Source organism: Pleurodeles waltl, chromosome 4_2 (genome assembly GCF_031143425.1).
Source record: "Pleurodeles waltl isolate 20211129_DDA chromosome 4_2, aPleWal1.hap1.20221129, whole genome shotgun sequence".
In the NCBI taxonomy this organism is placed as follows: domain Eukaryota; kingdom Metazoa; phylum Chordata; class Amphibia; order Caudata; family Salamandridae; genus Pleurodeles; species Pleurodeles waltl.
Genome location: NC_090443.1, coordinates 285482559 through 285504918, shown reverse-complemented (window position 1 = coordinate 285504918; position 22360 = coordinate 285482559). Strand labels below are relative to the sequence as shown.

General features: G+C 46.5%; 1 protein-coding gene across 4 annotated transcripts in view; it reads left to right on the top strand.

Annotated features, from left to right (window-relative positions):
* Window positions 1-12044, top strand: part of MRTFA (myocardin related transcription factor A) — a 231153-nt gene extending 219109 nt beyond the window's left edge. For 2 of the 4 annotated variants that reach the window (XM_069231148.1, XM_069231150.1), the window contains 4 exons: window positions 274-420; window positions 3743-3829; window positions 4113-4173; window positions 6665-12044. In XM_069231148.1, the coding sequence (XP_069087249.1) occupies window positions 274-420; window positions 3743-3829; window positions 4113-4173; window positions 6665-7197 (828 nt within the window). In that variant the 3' untranslated portion in view covers window positions 7198-12044. The remainder of the gene's footprint in view (window positions 1-273; window positions 421-3742; window positions 3830-4112; window positions 4174-6664) is intronic. The other 2 variants (XM_069231149.1, XM_069231151.1) reach the window with 1 other exon arrangement.
* Window positions 12045-22360: the final 10316 nt, after the last annotated feature.

Below are 22360 nucleotides of genomic sequence, written 5' to 3'. Positions count from 1 at the left end.
TAGGAGCCAGGGAAACATTTAATGTTTTGATGGAGTCTACAGAATGTTGGTCATGTAGGCACAGGGGGCTAGGGGAAAATGTTGGGGAAAAGGTAAGAGACATGCTTGGGTCCAGGAAAATAGAGAAAGTTGGTGAATATAGGTTGGTTAGGCATTGCGGCAGGAAGAGGCTTGGCTTAGGTGAGGTGTGGAAAGTGTTCATCTAATTTGGATTTGTTTATTCATATTCTGTTTTGGTCTGTCCCTCTCTCACCTCCCTCCTCTTGTGTACAGAACTCTTCCCATCCAGGATCTCCGGTGCTGCCAGCCCCACAGACAGACTCTCCAACTTCCATATTTTTCACACCACCGGCAGTACCTAGAGCCAAGGAGCCACCAGGCTATGAGGAGGCAGTGAAGCAGCAGCCGAAATCGGCAGAGGTGAGACTTTGTGGTTCAGCGAAATGGGGTGGGGACCCATCAAAACCATGGTCACTGCAGATATGGGTGAAGCCTTCCTGCATACCACTTATCTGTGTCGACAAACTTAGGAGCAGTACACCTCTCCTGTCCCTTCTTACACCTGCTGCTATTTTGTTTTCATTCCATATAGCATTGTGGCCTTTGCGACTCAGTTTTTTATATGTCCCACTTTTCCATAAAATGTCCCTCTAAAGGCTTTTTTGTATTTGGCTCTCATTCCCCCCCAACAGATCATCTGTATGCTCAGAGTTCCCTCGCCCCTATAATTTTACAGTAGTGATCTCTCAAATATTTACATGCTTCACATACACTGGTCAGATGTGCAATATCAACTGCTTGTGGCCTCCAGAAAAGAACAGGTCTAGAGCAAGCTAGTGAGGATCTGCCCTGGAATTCTGAGAACCTTTCTGGATCCTCCACCATCTTCTGATTTCTGACCCCCATCCAGTTGAAAATCATTGGTTTTTTTTTGCTGCACATCAACAGAAATATTCCTGAGATCAACTGCAAAGGTATATTGTACAGGTTCCATATTGGCTGCTTTTTCTAAGTGAGCATTGGTGCACTTTGCCTACTTATTAGCTGTTTGAGTCTGATTGGCAAAGTATGTGTGGGTAATTGCCTTGATGAACTTGTCTGTGTTAAATCTGTCACCATAAGAACACTCAATCCATGTTCTATAAGAAGCTCTGGTAGGAAACCCTAAAGTTCGAGTTTTATTTTAGATTGGTCACAGAGGTAGGTGGGCCAGAGATGAGAAAGCATCCAAAATTACTTCAGATGACTTTCATATATTCATGTATAAATGGAGGTAGGGAAGGTCTTATTGCTGAAAGGACCTAGGTTTTGATCCTGCCTTGGACCTTGAGTCATAGAATATGCTTGTTTGCTTACAAAGGAATCTCCACTCCGTAAAATGATCTGGCTAAGAAGTGGGATTTTGAGACAAAATCGATCTTTAGTGTAATGTTCTTCAAACTCCTGTTTGCAATAGATACAGATTTGTAGTAGACAGAAAACTTCTCCAGCTGCCAGTTTTAGATTCAAGGGCATGTCTTCACCAGTTGTGTGCCGCAGCCAGCTCTAAAAGTAAGGCATGAATGTAAATGAACAGTAAGATTACTTTCTTTGTGGCCATCTCTTAATTTGTGCACCATGACACACTTGTAGTGAAAGCAGGGAAGTCCAGTTTGATTCCCCTTCAAACTGTTGAATATTAATGAGCTGCTGAGAAGTCCTAAGGTTGCAAAGTGTTTTATAAGAAGTAAAAACTTCGCATAATAGACCTTAAAATACAGTTTCGGACAGTGGTTTCATACACTCCCATTCAAAAGAATATTGTCTCTCGCAAACTTCATTCTCACTTTCCAAGCTTTGGTGTCTCTGCAGGTCTCTGTCTTCTTTTTTCGATGAAAGCTTTCTATTTGTTTCTATCTCTTTCCAAGGTTAAAGATGTGAGCATTGCAGGAATGCATCAACAACCACTAGACGCGAGTACTGGGCATTTGGGAATCCCAGGGCTCAGTGCCACAAAAAGCTGTGGCCATTTAGTGGGGAAATCCACAGAGCAGGCAGCCACACCTGAGTATAATAATGGTGGCAGATGTACCTTGAGGTTTTAGGAAAACATGGACTTTAATAATCCAAAATCCACACTGCTTACCTGGGACTTCTGCCAGCTAATTTGTCGTTTCTCCTGCAGTCTGGTATCAAGAAAAAGGTCGAATTGTTTCAGGTAGGTGCCACCTCCACAGTGAAAGCAGATGAAATAGCTCACTACTGCTACCTCTGTAAGTAAGTAAAAAGGGTGTGATACTATTCCATGATAAGTCAATCACAGCTGAAGACATGCAGCCTTCTAGAAGAACAAACAGAGCTTATGCTGGATGTATACCACTGTCTAGAATAATGCCGGAGACATCCAAAGGAAAATAATTTGTATTATTCCAAACCTACATGGCAGGAGAGTGCACAGCCTATACATCTGCAATGTAAGCTACAAACCCAGCATCATATATAAAAAAACGTTTTCCATACTGGACAATGTTTTCTTATTGTAAGGTAGTGTATTTCTAAAACAGATCTTTCTAGTAAAAGAAAAAGTGATAAATGTATAAAACCTAATCCGTTAAGAGGTTTAAGCAACGCTCTTTTGGGCATTTGGTCAAGGATAGTGAGGCTGTGCACATGTGTGAGGTGCCCTGGGGACATGTTGTACTCTGTAAGTCCAAATCATAATCAAGTCTGCCTTCGTAGGTTTTATATTACTACCACTTGTTTACTTGTTTTATTGTCCGTGTTGTAAACTTCTTATGTGGCCGGATGGCCATTCAGTTTAATAGTGTAGGTAGGGGAGACAATGAGAAAGTCTGACAGAGTTGTTCATGTAATATATATTTTAAGTGGAACAATTTTTAAAAAATTGACTACTATTTGAAAAGCTCATAGTACGTTTCATTAGAAGTTAGGCAGCCATGGTTGCACTCTGGAAACAATTTCTTCCAGTTGAAATATGCAAAGCTGCAAATTGCCACTCTGTACACATCTTTGCCAGGCACTGTTGTTTGATTATCTTGACATGCATTAGAATCCAATGAGGCCATGTAGTGTTTAGAATTCTGCTCAGATTAGGGCATTTTTAGTTGAACACTTGCTTCTTCAAGATCATCTGTATTTGCTACTCTTTTCTTGGTAAACACGTCTGTTACAGAAACATGCTGCAAAAAACGTTGCTTGCCTGTTGCTCTGGTTTTTTAGTTCAGTATCTTTCATAGGTTAAGCTTTCTCCACAACTAAAGGAATCAGACAGAGGCATCAAGGGCAAGAGGGTTCTGTAATAAGACCGGATATTGTCAAACAGAACTTCAGAGATTTCCCTCTGCTTATAACTACAGGATTCTGTTTTTTTGAAGTTCATTAAAGATCTGGCCTCTAGTTTCAGGAATATGCAAGACATGCTTAATCTATGACAGATAAAAGGGTTAGACAAATTGTACTTCAGATAAATAACTGTTTGCTGTACGGTATCCACCCTAAATTAGAGAACAAAACAGTCATTCACCGGATGGGGCTTTTCATTCTATGTGAGCAAAACAAGAAGTAGAGCGTTAAAATACACATCTTATTTAATTCCAGAATATCTATGCTTTGTTAACGCTCATGGTGGTTCTTCCAAATTCTTTGGCTTAGAGAGGGTGGTTCCTCTGAGTGCTTTTCCCAGTATGTGGTATCTGACTACTGCACACCATTTATGAAGAGCAATCCTCTGCTTTTCTTTCAGAACTCCATCTCTGTCCTCTGGGACACCCAAAATTCCAACATTCTTCCCACAACGTCTATTCTCCAACTCCTCACCTCTATAAACCAAGTGAGTTACCTATTCATTTTTCTAACATCGGGCATTTGCTCAGTTCTTCCATCCTGTGACCCTGCCACACATTTTGGGGAGCTTTTGACAAGTTTGTTGTCATGAACATGTTTTTTTTGTTCTGAATCTGTTGTAAGAGTTATGGTACTTTATAGGGTGGGAGGGTTGGGGTTTCCATGTTCTGGTTAAACTCTGGCTTTGGCACTCTGCTTGGATTGAGGGCATGGATTGATGTTTCCTTAATTAAGGGCAGTAGTACAATAACGCTGTGTTCTCATTTCAGGAAAACCGAACCTCCAGCCAGCAGATGGATGACTTGTTTGACATCCTGATACGGAGTGGAGGTGAGCGAGGTCTTGGGAGGAGATGGAGGGTGTCGGACATTGAGAGGAGACAGTATGGTGTTGTGTGGAGGTGGGCCTAAGTCTCAGGTAGAAGAAGTAGTGGTGAGTGGTCAGAGGTGAATGTGTGGTACAGAGTTTAGGTGAGTCCCAGTGTCCAGTGGAGAAGAGCGCCTGTGGGCACTCAGAGATGAAGGTAGGATCTTGAGTGTGGTAAGCTTGAGTCTCAGCAGGAATGTGCTATGAGCAATCTGAGGTGAAGGTGTGTAGGCAGACTGGGGGTTCATGAGGAGGATAATGCTAGATGATGAGTCATAAGATGGAGCTGGGGTCTCACAATGCACAATTGAGAGCACATTCAAAAGTACAGGTGAACATTAGATTCAGAGTGTAGTTGAGCTTGAGTCTTGGCCAGAGAAGAAGTGAAGTAGCCTGCATCTCACTTTGTATCCCACAAGAGATGGCTGATTGTAGGCAGTTGAGGGCTCTTGGGGCCAATTCATCCTTATTTTAACTGCAGTTTATCTTCCTGGGCCACTCGCCATTAATCCCTCACTTTCCACCCCTGAGAAACAGCAGGTTTTTAAAGACTCCTGAGCCCAATTAGTTCCCATTTGAACTGTAATTGACTTACTTGACAATCCACCATTGACATCTTACTTACATCCCTAAAACGAGAGGGAAGAGTAGAAAGAAACAGGAGATAGGGCAGATGTTGGAACAATAAGAATCTCACTCTGCTTTTTAAGCTGAATCACCTTCCATCCTCGTCTTGTTGCATGATGCCCTACAAGTTGTCCTGTTCAAGGCCAAGACTTGGTAACTTTAGAAATTCTCCCAAACTGGAATTGTGAGTTCTCCAATTTGGATAGTGACTCCAAAATCTCTTAAAATGAAACAAGCTATGGGAGAGGACAGAACAATACAAAATCTAGTGCCCTCCCTCCCCTTAATCACATGATCATATCATTAGGTGAAATAAACACTGCAAAAAAGGTAACAATCTAGAGGCCTTCTTATGATCCTGGTGTTGGAATAATCTGATTCAAGCCTGCTGTCCCTCTCCCATCACCACCCTCCAACTGTTGCATATTGCATTAAAAGTTTGAAACATATCCTTTGAAAGGCATGGAGTTTGAAACTAAGTTTGAAAATGTAAAAATAAAATCTGCATGGCAGTTACATCAATTGTAATCATTCGATCTAAAAGTTTTGCACTGTTAATTTCAATTGTTATGCCTTTCTGAAATATAATTACAAATGTGCTCCTCTTGCATCATGGTGCCAGAAGAGACATCCCGTGATCCCAGAGGAGGCATGAGGCATGTGAAAGCTGTCCTGCTTTTTGTTCCATACTCTCAAATCCCCAACCATAAGTGGGCAGCCAGTCTTCACCCCACCTCCACTTGACTAGTGGAGCACTCTTAGGTGAATTATTGCTTGCTGATATGAAGATAGGTGCCAGTTTGCACCCGAAAACACAAGGTCTAGGACAAGTGTTTTCAACATTTCAACACTGCAATCCCCAGACTTCCACGATGGTGAGAAATATAGCTAGAATGGCACGTAATTATGTCAGATGCGATGCTACAAACACACCAATCGACTTCCATAAGAAACAAACGGTGTCTCTGTCTCTCACTAATTGAGGCACAGAAGCAGGTCTATCAACAGGAGCAGCTATGAGAGCATATTCCCTGCATTGGACTAATGGGATGATGGGTGGCACCTTTCTCTAGTCTTTTTGGGGTTAAATGATTAAATAGTCTGAGTGAACCAGACTAGACAGCAATCTTTTCACAACACGTGAAGTTAATAGTGCTACTTAAAATTGGGTGATGTCTGCTTGGGTTAAAACATAATTTGTGGTGAGCACTTGAGGTATTTAAGCCACATAAATTAGGGTGATTGGAAACTGCGTGAACAAGATAAATGCGGTCTTGAGCGACTAAACCAATGTGTTTTGCTGTAACGTTCTCTCCATAGGACAGTAGCCACTATACCTGATGACACTAGCCGACAGGTTATAGAATTCTTGCATTAGCCACACCACAAATAGGACTAGATACATCAATACAGGCCAGTTACGAAGGCCCTGGGGTCCTGACGAAAGCCATGTGACATCATGTTACCTATTGGGTGTCCCAAAATCACCAGTCACCCTATCCCTGTGCTCGAAATCTTGTAGATCATAAATATCAAACACGTTATCCACATTTAATCCAATTTTAATTAACTGAGACCTGTCTCGTGTACAAAAAAAGCATGCCACTGTGTGTGGGTGAGCGATGGTGTCCTTTTAAAAAAATATATATATATATAACCATTTGAGCAGTAAGCGTGGCACAGAAGTGGACATTGCATATGGTTGAAATACCACCTTAACCTAGAGCTAACCAGACTTAAAGGTGGTGTATGGCGAAGATACGCGCGTCATTGGTTGTGCTAGAGTGAATGCAGACTTCTGATTCTCCTCTCTTTTTCTCCTCCCCAGAGATCCCTGTTGACTTCAAACAGCTCTCTCCATCAGCACCAAAGTGCTCCCTACCATCACCCCCCGAAACATCAGAGGCCAGAGGGGACTTGCCACCATCCATTCGCCTCCCTGTGGAACTGCATCCTGCTAGCCCAGCTGGCCCTGGTGAGGCCTCTTCCACCTCACCTCAAGGCCGGTTGGAGGACTTCCTGGAGAGTACAACTGGTGTGCCGTTGCTCACTGGGGACCAGGATGGCACGGCCCCCCTCTCACTCATTGATGACCTGCACAGTGAGATGCTTAGCAGCGCAGCCATCTTGGACCACCCGCCCTCCCCTATGGACACCTCAGACTTGCACTTTTCCCATGACGGGGTGGGCAGCCTAGGCCTGGACCTGGCCGATGCCAATTTGGACAGCATGGACTGGCTGGAGCTTTCTGGGGTGCCTGCCATGAGCCTGGCGCCACTCAGCACCACCACGCCCAGTGTCTTCTCCACAGACTTTCTGGACGGCCATGATCTGCAACTACACTGGGACGCTTGTTTGTAGATACCCTCTTCTCACCCCAGTCACAACAATGAGGTCACTCTCCATTAGGTCAATGAGAGACTGAATAGAGACAGCCCACGGGGAGAGGTTGCATTGTACCAAAGCAAACGATAAAGTGAACAACACCCTGTGGTGCTAGCAGAATCCAAGGAAACCAGGAATTTTGGTGAATTAATTAGGTTGTCTGCTTTTGGGCCAGAGCTGGTGGGGGGAGGGATCCATAGGTCTCTGAAGCACCTTTGACCCTTTCACTTTGGACTTTAGGTTTCTTTCTCCATGCACGAAGAACCCAGCTTCCTTGAATGTATACCCCACTGCTTCTTAAAGCTCTGAAGTAGAACTCCGTCTGCAACGGGAGCCTCATAACGTACAGGATATTCTGAGCTGCCGGAAGGCCAATGCATTACCCAGAGGGCTTGGGTCATTGTCCAAACCTTACTGAGCCATTTTCTTTCGTTTGTGTTCATGAGCTCTACACACCTGTGGTATTCATCCCCCTTCTGAGATGAGACTAGGTAAAAGATGTGCTATCCCTTAAGTCAGTATTGTTTTTTTTTCGTTTTTTTTTTTTTTTTTTAAGTTGAAATAAGCTCTGCTTCACTCAAAGCACAAGATGTTACTGCTGGAATTCTTCCTCAAGTTACATTTGGTTGAAAAATACCTTACCAGTACTTCTTAGGAGAAAGGTCATGTTTGTATAATTTCCATGAGCAGACCCTCACCTCCACGTGCTGTAATGTGCTAGGCAAGTGTTTGTCTTATCTGACACATCTGGGGCTGGCCACAACCTTAAATCAAGCTACCTCTGCTCTGACTTTACGTGGAGCCGAGACTTGCTAAACTGCTGATGTGGTCTTCAAAGTAAAACAAAAACGGTTTCATTGTTTTCTTATCTTTCAGTTGGTCAAACACTGATTGAATAGATTTCACTGGTGCCTCTGAGCCTCAAGCAAAGCACAGGACAGAGGCTAGAATAGTTCTCCAGTTTCTCTAAAGTATGAGTGGGTTATGGTAGCCCAGCTTAAAACCTGAATTTTTAGTAACTACAAGGGAAGGTTCAGCCCTCATGATAAAAAGAAAAGTCCTTAGCGATTCCAGCGCCCTCCTTGACACTGGTAGTCTCTGCATCGTTACCAGTGCCTCAAGCATTCCTTTGAGACAAGGCATTCTCCCTAGGAGCAGAGAGAGGAGTTGAGATGAAGTGTGTTCACCCACTGTGCAGACAGGATCAGTCTGAGAAGAGGCATGGTCCATCGACACATATGCTGTCAGCAGAGAGCAACTTTTGCCAGTAAGGACAGGTGAAGCGAACAGCTCATCATAGTGCTCAGACTCAAATTCTGTTTAGACCACAATTTCATAGAGGGTTGTGTCATAGTGATTTGCACTATCTGGACTGATGCCTTTGACATTAGTTCTTTGTAGGCACTAGGATTTTTTTAATTCCCTCTTCCTTGTCTCTGCCAGCGTAGCCATCTCCTCCAGGTGGAAGGTGTATAAGTGATGTTGCCGTTATTTGTTCCCCTGTGTAGGGTGATGACTTCCTATAATGACCTCTGAAGAGGAATCACAAATTCCAGAAGTCTCCTGCCATTTCTAAAATAAACACAAGGATGCTTTGTTGGTCGCAGTCTGACACATTTCCAGAGGATTTGATTTTTTTTCGTGCTGCAAGGGACCAGTGCAGACAGATTTGCAGCCCCACCAGCGGAGATATTTTTAAGCACTTTCCTTCCACCCTGGTAATATTAAGGGGCGCAGTGAGGTCCTGGGAGGTCCAGGCTTCAGGAAATGACCCTTCCCTTACCAGTGTCTTCTGGTAGAGGTGAAGTTCTTCTAAGATCTGTTAAAGTGCTGTTGGAGAAGCGTGTTTCTGTAGATCCCTCAAAGGAGCTCCTTATTACTCCACCATCATCCTGAACTTCAGGTCAGTGCACTAATACTCTCCAGAGATAATGAAATTCAGCTGTCATCTGTCTTTCAACAACTTGTTAATAATTGCGACCAATTTAAGGCTCCTCTTATCGGCTAAAGATGAAGGATTTCTTGGAAAATGTTTTCCTGAAGTGGGGGACATCTGGAGATGGTTTGATCTCACCAAAGAAGCCCAAATGTCCCTTTCTCTACTCAAGCTAAAGGGCAAAATAGGAACTTAGTAGAAGTGAGAGCTTGGTACTATAAATTTTGCAGTGTATCCCAAGTTACTTTAGAAAATGAAAATAATCAAATGAACAGTAGTCTTCATTTCATCATCTTGAATTTGTCACTTGTTATACACCGAATGTCTTAGAGTACCTCTATTCCAGCTCCGAGGATCTCTTGAGCCGGACCGAATGCAAAATTATTCATCCCCAGCCAACGACGTGGTTTGTTGCTGTGCCTCTTGAAGGGGTAAATGATGGCTTGGATCTTTCAGATAAAGGTTTTGAAGTCATCAAGTTAGATTGAAGGAATTCCACCAAGAAATCAAATAGACTTTCATCATCGAGTTTTGGAAAATCATTATGCTGTCTGGCTTGCAAAATGAAATAGGTTGCATCGCTACATGTCAAGCCTCTTTGACAGACAAGTAGAGAAAGCCCCTTTGTGCAATTTCTAGTTTTAGGAATAGTTTTGTTCTTACTATCTTCTTTTGTCTAAAGTATTTCTCTTGAAATACAATTTCATAGACATCTCATCTCGCTCTTGTTTGCCGATGGTTCCTTCCAACTCAGACAACTCTTCTATTACAAAATATTAATGGGCATGGTGTTTGAGTTTTAGCCACCCCGAAATTTGCTTTCTAACTCGTTAGATGGTCCTATCTAAGGTTAACGACCTTCAGGCCCATTTTTGTTGTGTCTATTACATATGCTGGAAAAGTTAGTATATTTAAGGCTTTCGCTTTAACCTTAAATGCAGTCTTTCAACATGAAGCAGAAGGAGTTAGGACAAACCTTCATTTTGGTCCTAAAGTTTCTCAGTAGTAATTTGAGCTACGTCAATCTGTATCTGCCATGTTTCTGGATATCAAAGGCACTTTATCTCATAAGAACAAACGTACTAAGGTCAGCTCCTTGCAGAAATGCAAGTTTGTGTTGTAGGGTCTATCAGCTTACATTTCAATCTTCAACATAGAAATGAAAGCCACCCTAGTAATGGAGTTTAATGAGGCAGTGACATGGACCTCTCTGTACATAACTCTCACTAAGCACTATAGTGTGGACTTTGACCGAGGTTGGCGCCAGCTTTTCAAGCACAGGCTTAAGGTATTATCATTGAAATGACAGTTGTGCATTTTTCTTGTCCTTGCTACACCTGAGTGGGTGCTGCTGGGTTTTGGATTTGTGACGTGTGGCTTTGAGTCTGAAGGAGACCAGAATACTGCATTCATATTTGACGTTTTAACAGAAAATCTCTGAAGCGTATGTCAGCTTCACATTGGATACTCTTCTTGTCATAGTAGAAAATGAACAGAGGTACCACATCTTGTGTAAAAGGAATCTGTGTCATCACTTTTCCTGGAGCAAATCAGATCTGGAAATACGCTTAAAAAGGGCGACAATAGGTGAAGATCTTTCGGTAAACGCTGCTTTGCAGCTTTTGCAGGCAGGTAGTTAGGCTCCGGTATATAGCATGTGTCAGTGCTGTACAGCAAGAGAGATGAGGGTTTCCTATCCTGATAGTTCCTGGACTTGGCCCCTGATACCTTTGGCCCAAGCAATATCACATCCACACGTAGGATGAAACCACATCTAACCAAGGCATTTCCAGATTAGCGATACTTTGCTATCTGAAGTATCATGAGGCCTAAGGATAAGTTCTATCCCTGGGTATCCCGTGGCTGGATAATGTTTCCTTTGCTTGTTTTTTACAATCCCTGTTCCTGGCTATACCTTGTCAGCTTGGACTCTCCTGAACTTGGCAATATCCTTCTTTTTTGAGCCTCACGCTCACTGCCCTGGCACTATCCTCCCTTTTTCTTGTTGCGCAATTAAAGCTTGCTGCACCTCTTCTGCTTATGCCATGTAAGACTGGGTATAGCCCTCCTTCCCGTACCACCTCTCATGCTCATTCCACCCCAAATTGGGCATCACTTCTGGCAGTCCAGACTAACGACACATCCTCTCTCGTGCCATCCCCAGGCACTTTGGTACTTAATCTTCATGCAGCACTCTGACTTTTGATAGCTCATCTCCTTCTTGGCTCAGTAATATCTCCTTTGTTTGCAGCTCCCATGTCAAGGTGAACTCCCCTTTACTCCAGGTTTGGTGGTTGCTCCTTTAACCCCACCATGGGTGAGGGAAGAGAAGTTTGTTTCTTAAACAGGTTCCAAAAGATTCAGAAGAAACACACTGTTCTCAGGCAGTAGCCCTCTGGCTTTGGTATGGGGTGGGCAGGAGCATACCAACCACACACAGATCTGGGGTGACCCACGTTGATCTAACTCTGGATAAGAGGGCAGTGTAGATTAGACCTGCGTGATTACCAGACTTTGTTTCACATACAGCTGGACTACATGAAAGACCCTCAGTACAATGTAAATAGAGACCTCTTGCAGCTGAGGCCTGTACTGGAGTCTATAAAACTCAATGTACTTTAGAAGAGGAGCCTGAAAGAGTCAGGCGGCCCTCCGATGGATCTCACACAGTCCAACACCGGGGGGAGGGGGGGGGGAGGGGGGGACTGGTGATGATGGTGAGCCACCTTTGCAGAGTCCAAGTGGTGAAGGGATTTTTTACTGTGGGTGGGGAGAGGGTTTGAATCGGAAATGAATCAACTGTGGAATATAATGCGAATTTTTTATAAGTAAGAAATAAGAAAAAAATAGAAAAAAATGTATAAATAAAGAGATGAACCTGTCAGCAGGTGATGGCATTCCCTGGGTGTGTTTTCGGTTTAGAGGAGGAACGCTTAATTCATTGAATAGGGAGTGCATTATTTGTGTGTCTGAATGCATGCTTGAATATGTGTGTTTGTGATTATGTATGCATTTATACATGTGTGGTTTTATGTCCTTTTTAGGTGTCGCTTTCACTCAGCTTTAGCAAGAGAGCTCACGTCATCAAACCACATGTAACATACACGTTCTGATGGATAATTCTAACTTTAGATTTCTCATCTTTGGAATATCCCCAGGTACCAGACTGGATCAGACACATTTTTTACCATAGCCCCTGAGCCCCGAAAGGTGACATTGTGCAGCTCCGCGTTGACCCTAGTCTACCCGAGAAGTGACAGAGCTGTATATAAGCGCCACCCAAGTATGCTAGACTTCAGTGTCTTTCTTTCTGTCCGAGCGTTCGTATGTAAATCTCGAACTAGCTCCTATCTTTTTTCTTATTTTGTTTTCCCTCAAATCTCCTCTCCAATGTGCAAGGGAATATGTCCCCTCCAAAAACTACAGGGTATATGCCTTGTAGAGTCTCTTGGAAGGAAATATCTGTGACAGATCTCCTTGACTTGTGACTCTGGTGTTTCGGTTCGGGCCACAATTCCATGTGCCCTGAGGCACCCAAATGCGATCTGGAATTGTGAAGCCACCTGTGCGTCACCAATGCACCCCAAATTTCCAGGTCTACTGGCGACACTCAGTGCCGTCTATGCCTCCAGAACCTGCTTCCGGTTCAGCCCCAGCTCCAGAGCAGACCTCACATGATCCACACCGTTTCCTGCTATGTCGACATGAGGCGCAGTGCCAGAAGGAAACTGATCCTATTGTGTTGTCCAACTCTGAACCAAATCTATCCCGACCTCTGTCGCACCCCCAAACAATTCTGATGTCCCCGTCCCCAATCCATTCTGATTTTGATAAATCAGCACACTTGCTCAGCAATAGACGTTTAAAGATATGGGCAAAGTCTTTTATGGGGGCCTCCGAGTACACCAAACTCTGTTCTGCAGAGTCTTTCCTGATGCCCTTGATTATCTTGTAAACAAATTGTTTTAAATACCGTTTTCCTTTCGTTTATTTGTAATGTGTGAGAGTCTGTTACAGAGCTATTGCCGAGAAATTTAATTTTTATGTTTCATGGAACATCCAAAAAAATGTGCATTAATGTTGGTGAACTGCTGCTGTGTTACAATTCTGAAAACACATATCACTTTCCTTGAATATTAGACGTAGACACATTCAGAATTCGGAAGAGTGTTCCGGTGCATAGTAGGTAACCTGGCCAAAGAGGACATGAAAGAGCTTGTATTGGATCATAAATTCAAAGCTGTTCCGGACAGGGACCCCAAAATATGTTCGTATTTGGCCTCCTAAATCCTTAAGTGTTCCCTGTTGCTTAGGTGCTGCACATCAGTGCTCCTTTCAGATCGGACTGTGACCAAGTCAGCCAGCTTTTGGTGATGATGATGAATTTCCCCCACATTATGATCATAACAATTTTTATTTCGATCTACAAGAGCACAGTGGATTCAACTCTTCTTCTGACACTGGGTTGTGTTCCCCCTAGCCCTTCAGTGGAAGAAACAGCCTCCTTCACTGTAGTCATCAGACATGCAGCTGAATTCCTGGACTTAGTTACCGTCTTTTGAAGGGAAAACCAGCATCCTCTCCTAAGTCTTACAACGTCTGAAGACCTTATCCAAACCCTTGCTGTCATTCACCATTGCCCTGACAGATGCAATTATAGTTACTTGGGCTAAAACCTGTTGTCAACCTGTGAACAGACAGGTAGCACAAACCCACAGACCTGCTCCAGTGGACCCTGTCCTCCTGATTCAGCATCCTACTTCTAAGGGCCTCCAATCACAGGGTTAATCCCACTGCTTTTCATTTGACCCCCCTACTAAAACAGAGAGTTAAAAAGAGTTGACATTTGGAAAGTAAATGTTCTCATTAGCTAGTCTAGACTTCTGGACAGTCAAGGCCACCTGCTTGCTGGGTATGTATTCCCATACAGCTTGGGACATGGTCACAGAGATCTTACCAACAGTTCCAGAGGCACTCTGTTCCAACCTGGCACAGGCCTGGACACGTCCAACCTTTTTAAACAGAGCATTTAGAATCAGCGTAGTTCTCTGATGCCAAGCATGGATGAGATCCATAAGCTTCTTGGGTGACTTTCAGGCGTCACTCATAGATAACCTTTACACTTCCAAGGTGTCTCCACAACTACAAGGTAGTATCCCCAAAGCTTTGCGCCTTTCGAGGCTTCACGCTTTCAATTACTGGCAACACCAAAGCCCACTACCCCAACAACAGACACCCCAGTCCTTTTAGGGTAGGGGATTCAGTAGACAGTATCCAGATCTGTAGGGGCAGCGAACCTCCCAGTCACCTGCCCATCCAGCAGCAGCCTCCAGGACTCTTTAGTTTGCCTTAAGTGGCACATGACCGCACTGAGGGTGATAGAATCAGTAATTTTTTCAGTGGGTGACAGGCCATATTATATAGGTGGGTACTACTGATCATTCAACATAGCTACGCCCAGCTGTTCTTCTCCAACCTGCTTCTTCTTACATCCACCACAGAGCAGCTTTCAGACTAATATTTGCCCATTGTGCTACAGGAAGTTCAGGTTCTTTTGGCTAAAGGAGCCATAGAGAGAGTCCCAGCATTGGATATGAAAACTGGATGTTATTTCTGTTATTTCCTTGTGCGTAAAAGGGCAGAGGCATTTGTCCAATTTTGTATCTTCAGCCTCTCAATTTCTTCATACAAAAGGACAAATTCAAGATGCTAATGCTGGCTCAAGTTCTGTCTGCTCTGCATCATAAGACTGGATCATAGTACAGACCTGCAGGACGATGCTCCCGTCTTGCAGGCTTACAAGTGCTACTTGCATTTTAAGGTAAGCCACAAGCATTTTCAGTTTGCCATGCTTTCGTTTGGCTTCACCAGTGCCCCTCTGGTGTTCAAGAAGGTGATGGTGGTGGTCACGGGATACTTTTACAGTTTCAGTGTACCAGTCTTCCACACCTTCGATGAGCTGTTGAAGGCGGGCTCAGCACAGTCAGTAGTGGACCACATCCAGATCTTGGCAAACCTCCTCACGTCTGTGGAGTTCACTATCAACATGCCAAAATCCCACCTGACTCTTTTACAAAGCCTTCCTTGTATAGGAGCCATCCCAGATAAAGCGTGTTACTGGGCTTTCCCTCCAGATCAGAGTGTCCAAGACTTTCAGGCTATGATCCCGATGTTTCAGCCTCGGTCTTGGGTCTCAATGCAGATGCCTCTGAGACCTCTTGGACTATTGGCTCCTTCTCATAGACCATGCCAAGTGATATATGTGAGCTCTTCAGTGGGATCTGAAGTCTCAGGGGGCCTTGCACCAAGGAAGCCTATCTGGTTCCAAAAGTTTGGAGGAGATTGCACAAGACTTCTAGAGGTGGCTGCTTGACTGCAATTGGACCAGCAGCAGACCCCTTTCCCAATCCCACCAGGACATCTAGGAGAGATGGAGATCAAAGGACACTGGTCTCAGGCAGAGACACAATTCCACATCAACCTGTTGGAGTTGTGGGCCATTTGCTTGGCGTTGAAAGCCTTCTTGCCGTCCATTATGGGGATGCTGGTTCAAGTTCTTAAAGACAACACCACCGCCATGTGGCACTGCAGTAAGGAGGGCAGGGTGGGGCCCTGGGCGCTGTGCCAGGAGGGCAGTGCCTCTGTAACTGGCAAAATTGTCAGGGCATTTTCCTGATGGTTTAACGCCTGGCAGAATCTTTAAACGTGAGGGCAGACTAACTCATTTGACTCATAGTGTAGCACGAATGGCAGTTACTCCCAGAAGTGATGCAGAGCATTTACCAGGAATGGGAAGAACCCTGGCTCAATCTCTTGCCACTGCTGAGAACGTGCAGTGTCAACAGGTTTGCTCACTGGAGTTTCCAAGAAGGCTTCCTCTCTCTAATACTCATTCTGCCTAGAGTGGGGCATGATACACCTGCTTTCCTTCCCACCGCTGCCTTTCCTGCCCTAAGTTCTGAAGATGAGAAACAACCAAGCCCAAGTTATCCTAGTAGCTCCAGAATGGGCCAGGAGAGTGTGGTACCTGAAACGTCTGGGCATGAGCTTCAGTCCTCTGCTTAGGCGGCTGCTTCATGAGGACCTTCTCTTGCAGCAGCAGGGCAGAGTCTTCCACCTGTGCCTGCATAATCTAAACCTCTATGCGTGGAGAGTGAGTGGCAGCATATATATATATATATATTTTCCTTGGTGTCTCGTGAGCTTTCTGGGAGGTAATTACCCCATCTGCCTTTGGGGGATGGAAGCAGAAAGACTGTGCCCATCTATTATATCGAGTGGGGGCATTGGCTTGTGCCGTTTGGGACAGCCCCCACCCCTATAGATTGAGAACAAAAGTGGTCCCTGATGCCTTGTGTGCTTTCTGCCCCACGGGTGGGCAGAAAGACTGAATTATTCCCCCCAAAATACTGGGGGAGCAAAAGCCCTTGCCCAACAGGCTGCACCCCCTCCCTGGTGTATAGTGGGTGGATCCCTGCTTGAGAAATCCCTCCTTGGGCAATCCCCAAGCAGGGATCCTCTTGGGAAAGGTACCTTTGAAAAGGGGAGATTCTCTTCTTTCCAACAATACCTTTCCCGACTGGATCAGTGCTTTGGGGGGGGGGGGGAACAACATCAGTGTGCCGCATGCGCTGGTCGTCATTGTAGGAAGCTGGCCTGGTGTGGTGGACACCTATGGAGTTTGCACCTTATACCAGGTCCAGGTGAACCATATTAGTTAGTGAAATAGTGTCTAGGAAGCCAGGGCTTTCTAGTGGTAGCTGTGTTGAGCAGCCAAGAATTGGGGTATGATTCCAATATGTTTGATACCAAACATGCCCAGGTTTGGAGTAACCATTATATAGCTGGACACAGGTAGTAGTGTCCTGTGGCCAGTACACGGGTAAAAATAGCTTTCCCGTACTTACAAAGCCCAGTACATTGAAGCTGGAGTTTGTAGGGGCACCTCTGCTTGTGCAGGGGCACCCTCACACACAGGAACCTGCACTCCACCTTATGGGCTAGGAGGTCCTACCCTAGCGGTGACTTACAGTGACCTGGTGCAGTGACCGGTAGTAAAAGGGTGCATGTACCTTTTCACACAGTCTGCAATGGCAAGCCAGCAGACACAGTTTGCATGGGCTCCCATGGGTGGCATAATACATGCTGCGACCCATGGGGGAGCCCTGGTGTACCAAAGCCCTGGGTGTAGGAAGCTGGCCTGGTGTGTGGTGGACACCTATGGTGTTGTCACCCTATACCAGGCCTAGGTATCCTGTATTAGTTAAGTGTAGACAGTGTCTAGGATGCCAGGGCTCTCTAGAGGTAGCAGTGGATGAGCAGCCAAGACTTATCTAGGAGATGTGCAAAGCTTATGCAATGCCACTATAGTCACATAGCACTTATCACACATGAAAGAACCACACATTGTTACAAAAATAAAGGTCCTTTATTAGGGTAACACAACACTAGATTACTTTTAGACAATCACCCCCAACTGGAGGTAAGTACACACTAATCATATACATATTAGCCATCACAAAATAGCATAGAAACAACAAGCATTGGCATACTTGGTAAACATAGAAAGGCCCTAGGGGAGGGCCAAACCATATACTAAGAAAATGGAATGTGAGATAGTCCCCCACCCAAGGACATGGTGTTGTTAAAAGGGAGCTGGAAGAACTAGAACCCCCAAGAGGTGAGTACCTGGTCTTCCCAGGGACTAAAAGGACCCCCACGACCAGGAGAGCAGAGGTAAGTGCCTGGTCTTCCCAGGGACTAAAAGGAGGACTTAGAAAAAGGATTGTGAAAGAACAGGACCAGACAAGAAGAAAGCAAAGGTGGATTCCAGTAGAAGAGGACCTGCAAAAGAAGGTGACAGAGTACAGTCCACGATGGAGTGTCCAGTGGGGGCAGGAGCTTCTACCCACACTTTTGTGGATGCAGAACCAGGTCGACGAGGGAAGAAGACGACCATCTGTGGAGCCCAGGAGCTGAAGAGGAGTCCTTTGAGCAGTGCAGGTGGTTTCCCACCTCAGTTGTCGGGTCACAGGCAGTCAGTGGTGCAGGAGTACCACCATCAAGCCTTGGCAAATGCAAGAGGGGCAAAAAAAGAGTTGCAAGGCTGAAGAGGACCAACAAGGTCCTGGAGACTTGACCCTTGGAGGGGAGTCCAGGGTGACCCTCAGCAGTTGGGAGAGCCAGCAGAAGCAGTCGTAATCCACACAGGCAACCCACTGGCAGCAGGCACAGTATGTCGCAGGGAGGCCCAGTAAGCACACCTGAAGAGGAGTCCCACATTGCTGGCGCAGCAGAGAGGAGACTGTCCTTGCAGAGTGCTGGGGGCTGGAGATACTTGGAGCCTGAAGATCCCTCGGAACAGGAGTCAACAAGCCTTGGTTGCTGCAACAGTGGCGGTGCACAGGGGTTCTGTCTTGAAGGAAGAGGCAAGGGCTCACCGTCTTCCAAGCTGGCAGAAGGCAGAGAGGACCCCTCTGAACCGCCACCTGTGTTGGAGAAAACCGGATTATGCAAGGAGGGCCCCAAATGTGCCCTTCAAAGCAAAACCGGTGGTGTGGGGAGGCTACCCCTCTCCAGCCCAGTGACACCTATATTCAAGGGAGAGGCGGTTGCATCCCCTCTCCCACAGGAAATCCTTTGTTCTGCCTTCCCCTGCGCGAGCTGCTCAAGCAGCAGAAGGGCAGAATCCTGCCTCCGGGGCTGCAGCAGCGTGAGCTACTTGCAGACCCTGAAAGACTAGAAGGTGCAGTAGTGGGGGGGTGAGGGGGGGTCATCAAAGGAGCCCCCAGAGTCCATGGAATCATGCCACCAATACTGGAGTCAGTGTTGGGGTATGTTTCCGCATGTTTGATACCAAACATGCCTATGTTCAGAGTTACCATTATGTGGCTGGACCACAAGTAGTGACCAGTGGCCAGTACATAGCTAAAATGGCTTTCCCGCATTTACAAAGTCCAGGGAATTGGAACTTGAGTTTGTAGGGCCACCTCTGCTCATGCAGGGGTGTCCACACACACAGGGGCTTGCAGTCTGCACTTCGGGCTGGAAGGGCCTTCCATAGGGGTTATTTAGAGAGACCTGTATAGTGACCAACAGTGAAAGGGTGTATGCACCTTTTCACACAGGCTGCAAATGGCAGGCCTGCAGACGGTTTGCATGGACTCCCATGGGTGGCATAGTACATGCTGCAACCCATGAGACTCATGCGTGACGCACATGTGGTAATATAGTGGGTGGCCCTTCCAGGTGTAACTGGCGATAGCCTTTAACATCCAGTTCAGAGAAAAAATTAACACCATTTTGTTGATGAATTGTGTGCTCAATATTGGGGAAGACATGCCTTAGTTATTCTTTGGATTGTTTTGGCTGGAGCATATCCAAGCCTGCGTGGATCTGTCCTCATATTACCTCCTAGGCACTGGAAAAAATGGTGAAATCTACCTGTGGGCTCTGTCTTGCTATTCAAATTATTGATTTCACACTTGGTACGCCTTTGAACATTGACCCGATACGTTTAAAGATCTGCCCACTAGATTGACAGATTGATCAATATACAAGTGTCTAGCATTTTTTTAGATTGTCTATTCCTTTGGAAAAATCTGGAAACGTCATTCTTAAACCCTTTTCTTCCAAGGATGTGACTGTCAATCAGTCGACAGAGAACCTGAAGAAGGCTCAGTTTCTGCGCAGACCTGAAACTCGCAGCCGGCCTTTGTCAGTAGCTGCTCGGTGTCACAAAAGTTAGATGAAATTCTCAAAACTGCATAAAAATAATCAGCTGCAAGTTGTGCATAACTATAGAATCGTGGAATATAAAGCTGCACTCACCTAATCTAGGTATAGTTTCTCAGTAGACACTAAAGGCAGCAATGCTTTCTAGATTTTCAGCGTTGGGCTTCCCTCTGTTCTTTCCTTGCCGCAGAGTTTTCTTTTTGAATGTTCCAAGTGTGCGCTGCCCATATAGGGCGACCACCTTACTCCCTCACCAGAGACATAGGCACTCATTACAACTCTGGCGGTCGGTGATAAAGCGGCGGTAATACCGCCAACAGGCCAGCGGTAAAAAAATTGGAATCATTACCACGGCGGAAACCGCCAACACATACAGCCACTTTAACACTACGTCCACCACTGTAGTAGCAACAAACACTGCACCTAGCACACAGGGGTGGGGGGAGGAAAAAGAGAGTGACACACACATGCAACACGCAACACCCAACACACCCACCCTCACCCCCATCACCATACACACAAACACATGCAACAACATTACATATACACCCCCGTAACCCTCAGGAATAACGCAAGGACAAAAGGAATGAAGTAAAATGAGTGTAATATTAGAAATGTTTAGAAATACGTTCATAAAGAAATAAACAGTATGTACAATATATACAAAAGGAGGGACAATGCCCACTCCAAAATGTCCGTGGCCCACTGGCTCAAAACACATAGGCAAGGCCACACTTGACTCCTGCCTCAATACGGAGAGAACACTGCAGGGGCATCAGGTCGAAAACACACAGGCACCTCAGGGGGATGGGATGGGAAATTGAGGGGGGGCACCTCAGCCGGAAGATGGTATAATGCCACTGTTTTGAAGGGGGCTCCATGCCCACTGCTTGGTCCTGCGGAGTGCAAGGCCACAATCTCTCAAGTGGGTGGTTTGCCCACTGCTTGGTCCTGGGAAGTGCAAAGCCACAGTCTCTCAAGTGGGTGGTTTGCCCACTGCTTGGTCCTGGGGTGTTGGGGTGTGCAAAGCCACAGTCTCAAGTGGGTGGTTTGCCCACTGCTTGGTCCTGGGGAGTGCAAAGCCACAGTCTCTCAAGTAGGTGGTTTGCCCACTGCTTGGTCCTGGGGAGTGTAAAGCCACAGTCTCTCTAGTGGGGGGTTTGCCCACTGCTTGGTCCTGGGGAGTGCCAAGCCACAGTTTCTCAAGTGCGTGGTTTGCCCACTGCTTGCTCCTGGGTAGTGCAAGGCCACCGTCTCTCAAGTGGGTACCAGTTTTCCACTGGTTCTGGAGGGGGGCCTTGTGCCCAGTGTGCTTCATCCTGGCAAGGAGGGGCTGAGTGGATGGCTTCTTCCATTGGTTCTGGAGGGGGCTTTGTGCCCAGTGTGCTTCATCCTGGCAAGGAGGGGCTAAGTGGATGGCTTCTTCCACTGGTTCTGGAGGGGGCTTTGTGCCCAGTGTGCATCATCCTGGCAAGGAGGGGCTGAGAAGATGGCTTCTTCCACTGGTTCTGGAGGGGGCTTTGTGCCCAGTGGGCTTCATCTTGGCGAGGAGGGGCTGAGTGGATGGCTTCTTCCACTGGTTCTGGAGGGGGAATTGTGCCCAGTGTGCTTCATCCTGGCAAGGAGGGGCTGAGTGGGTCGCTTCTTCCACTGGTTCTGGAGGGGGCCTTGTGCCCAGTGTGCTTCATCCTGGATGGTAGAAGGTCACAGTCATTCACCTGTGTGTCACAGGTGTTGCAGGGTCCAGGACGCACTGCAGCCCATGTAGTCACCACTATACACTGCTCTCCGGCGTTGACGTCTGCTCAATGGATGCCAGTTGCGCTGCAGGTGGCGGTGCAGGCAGTGGTGGTGGTAGCCTCCAGGTCATCACCTGCAGCCCCGGACAGCTGCCCACTGGGGCTGCTGCTGCTGGCAGTGGTGCTGCTGGAGGCGGGGCAGGTGGCGTTGCTGGCCACGGTGCAGGTGGCGGTGCAGGCAGTGGTGGTGGTAGCCTCCAGGCCTTCACCTGCAGCCTCGGACCGCTGCCTAGTGGGGCTGATGCTGCTGGCAGTTGTGCTGCTGGTGGCGGAGCAGGTGGCGGTGCTGGCCGCCGTGCAGGTGGCATTGCTGGTCGCAGTGGTGGTAGTCACCAGGCCTTCACCTGCAGCCTCGGATGGCTGAAGTGCCATGGCTGGTGTTCTGTGCCCCTTCCTGCCCTTGGCAGATGGTGGTGCCTCCTTGCATCTGCCAGCTGGAGTCTTTGTCTTGCCTTTGCTGGCTGGTTGTGCCTCCTTCCCTTGCTGGCTGGTGTCCCCTCCTTGCCCTTGCCAAGTGGCGGACCCTTCTTGGCCTTGGCAGGTGGTGCTGGCACACTGGCTGGGCTGACAGGTGCCTCCTTAGAGCCTTTCACAGCTGCAGAAAACACAGTGGCCGTGGACTGGGTGGCTGAGGTGCTGGGCTGGGTTCTTGCCACCCTGGCCCAAGGTG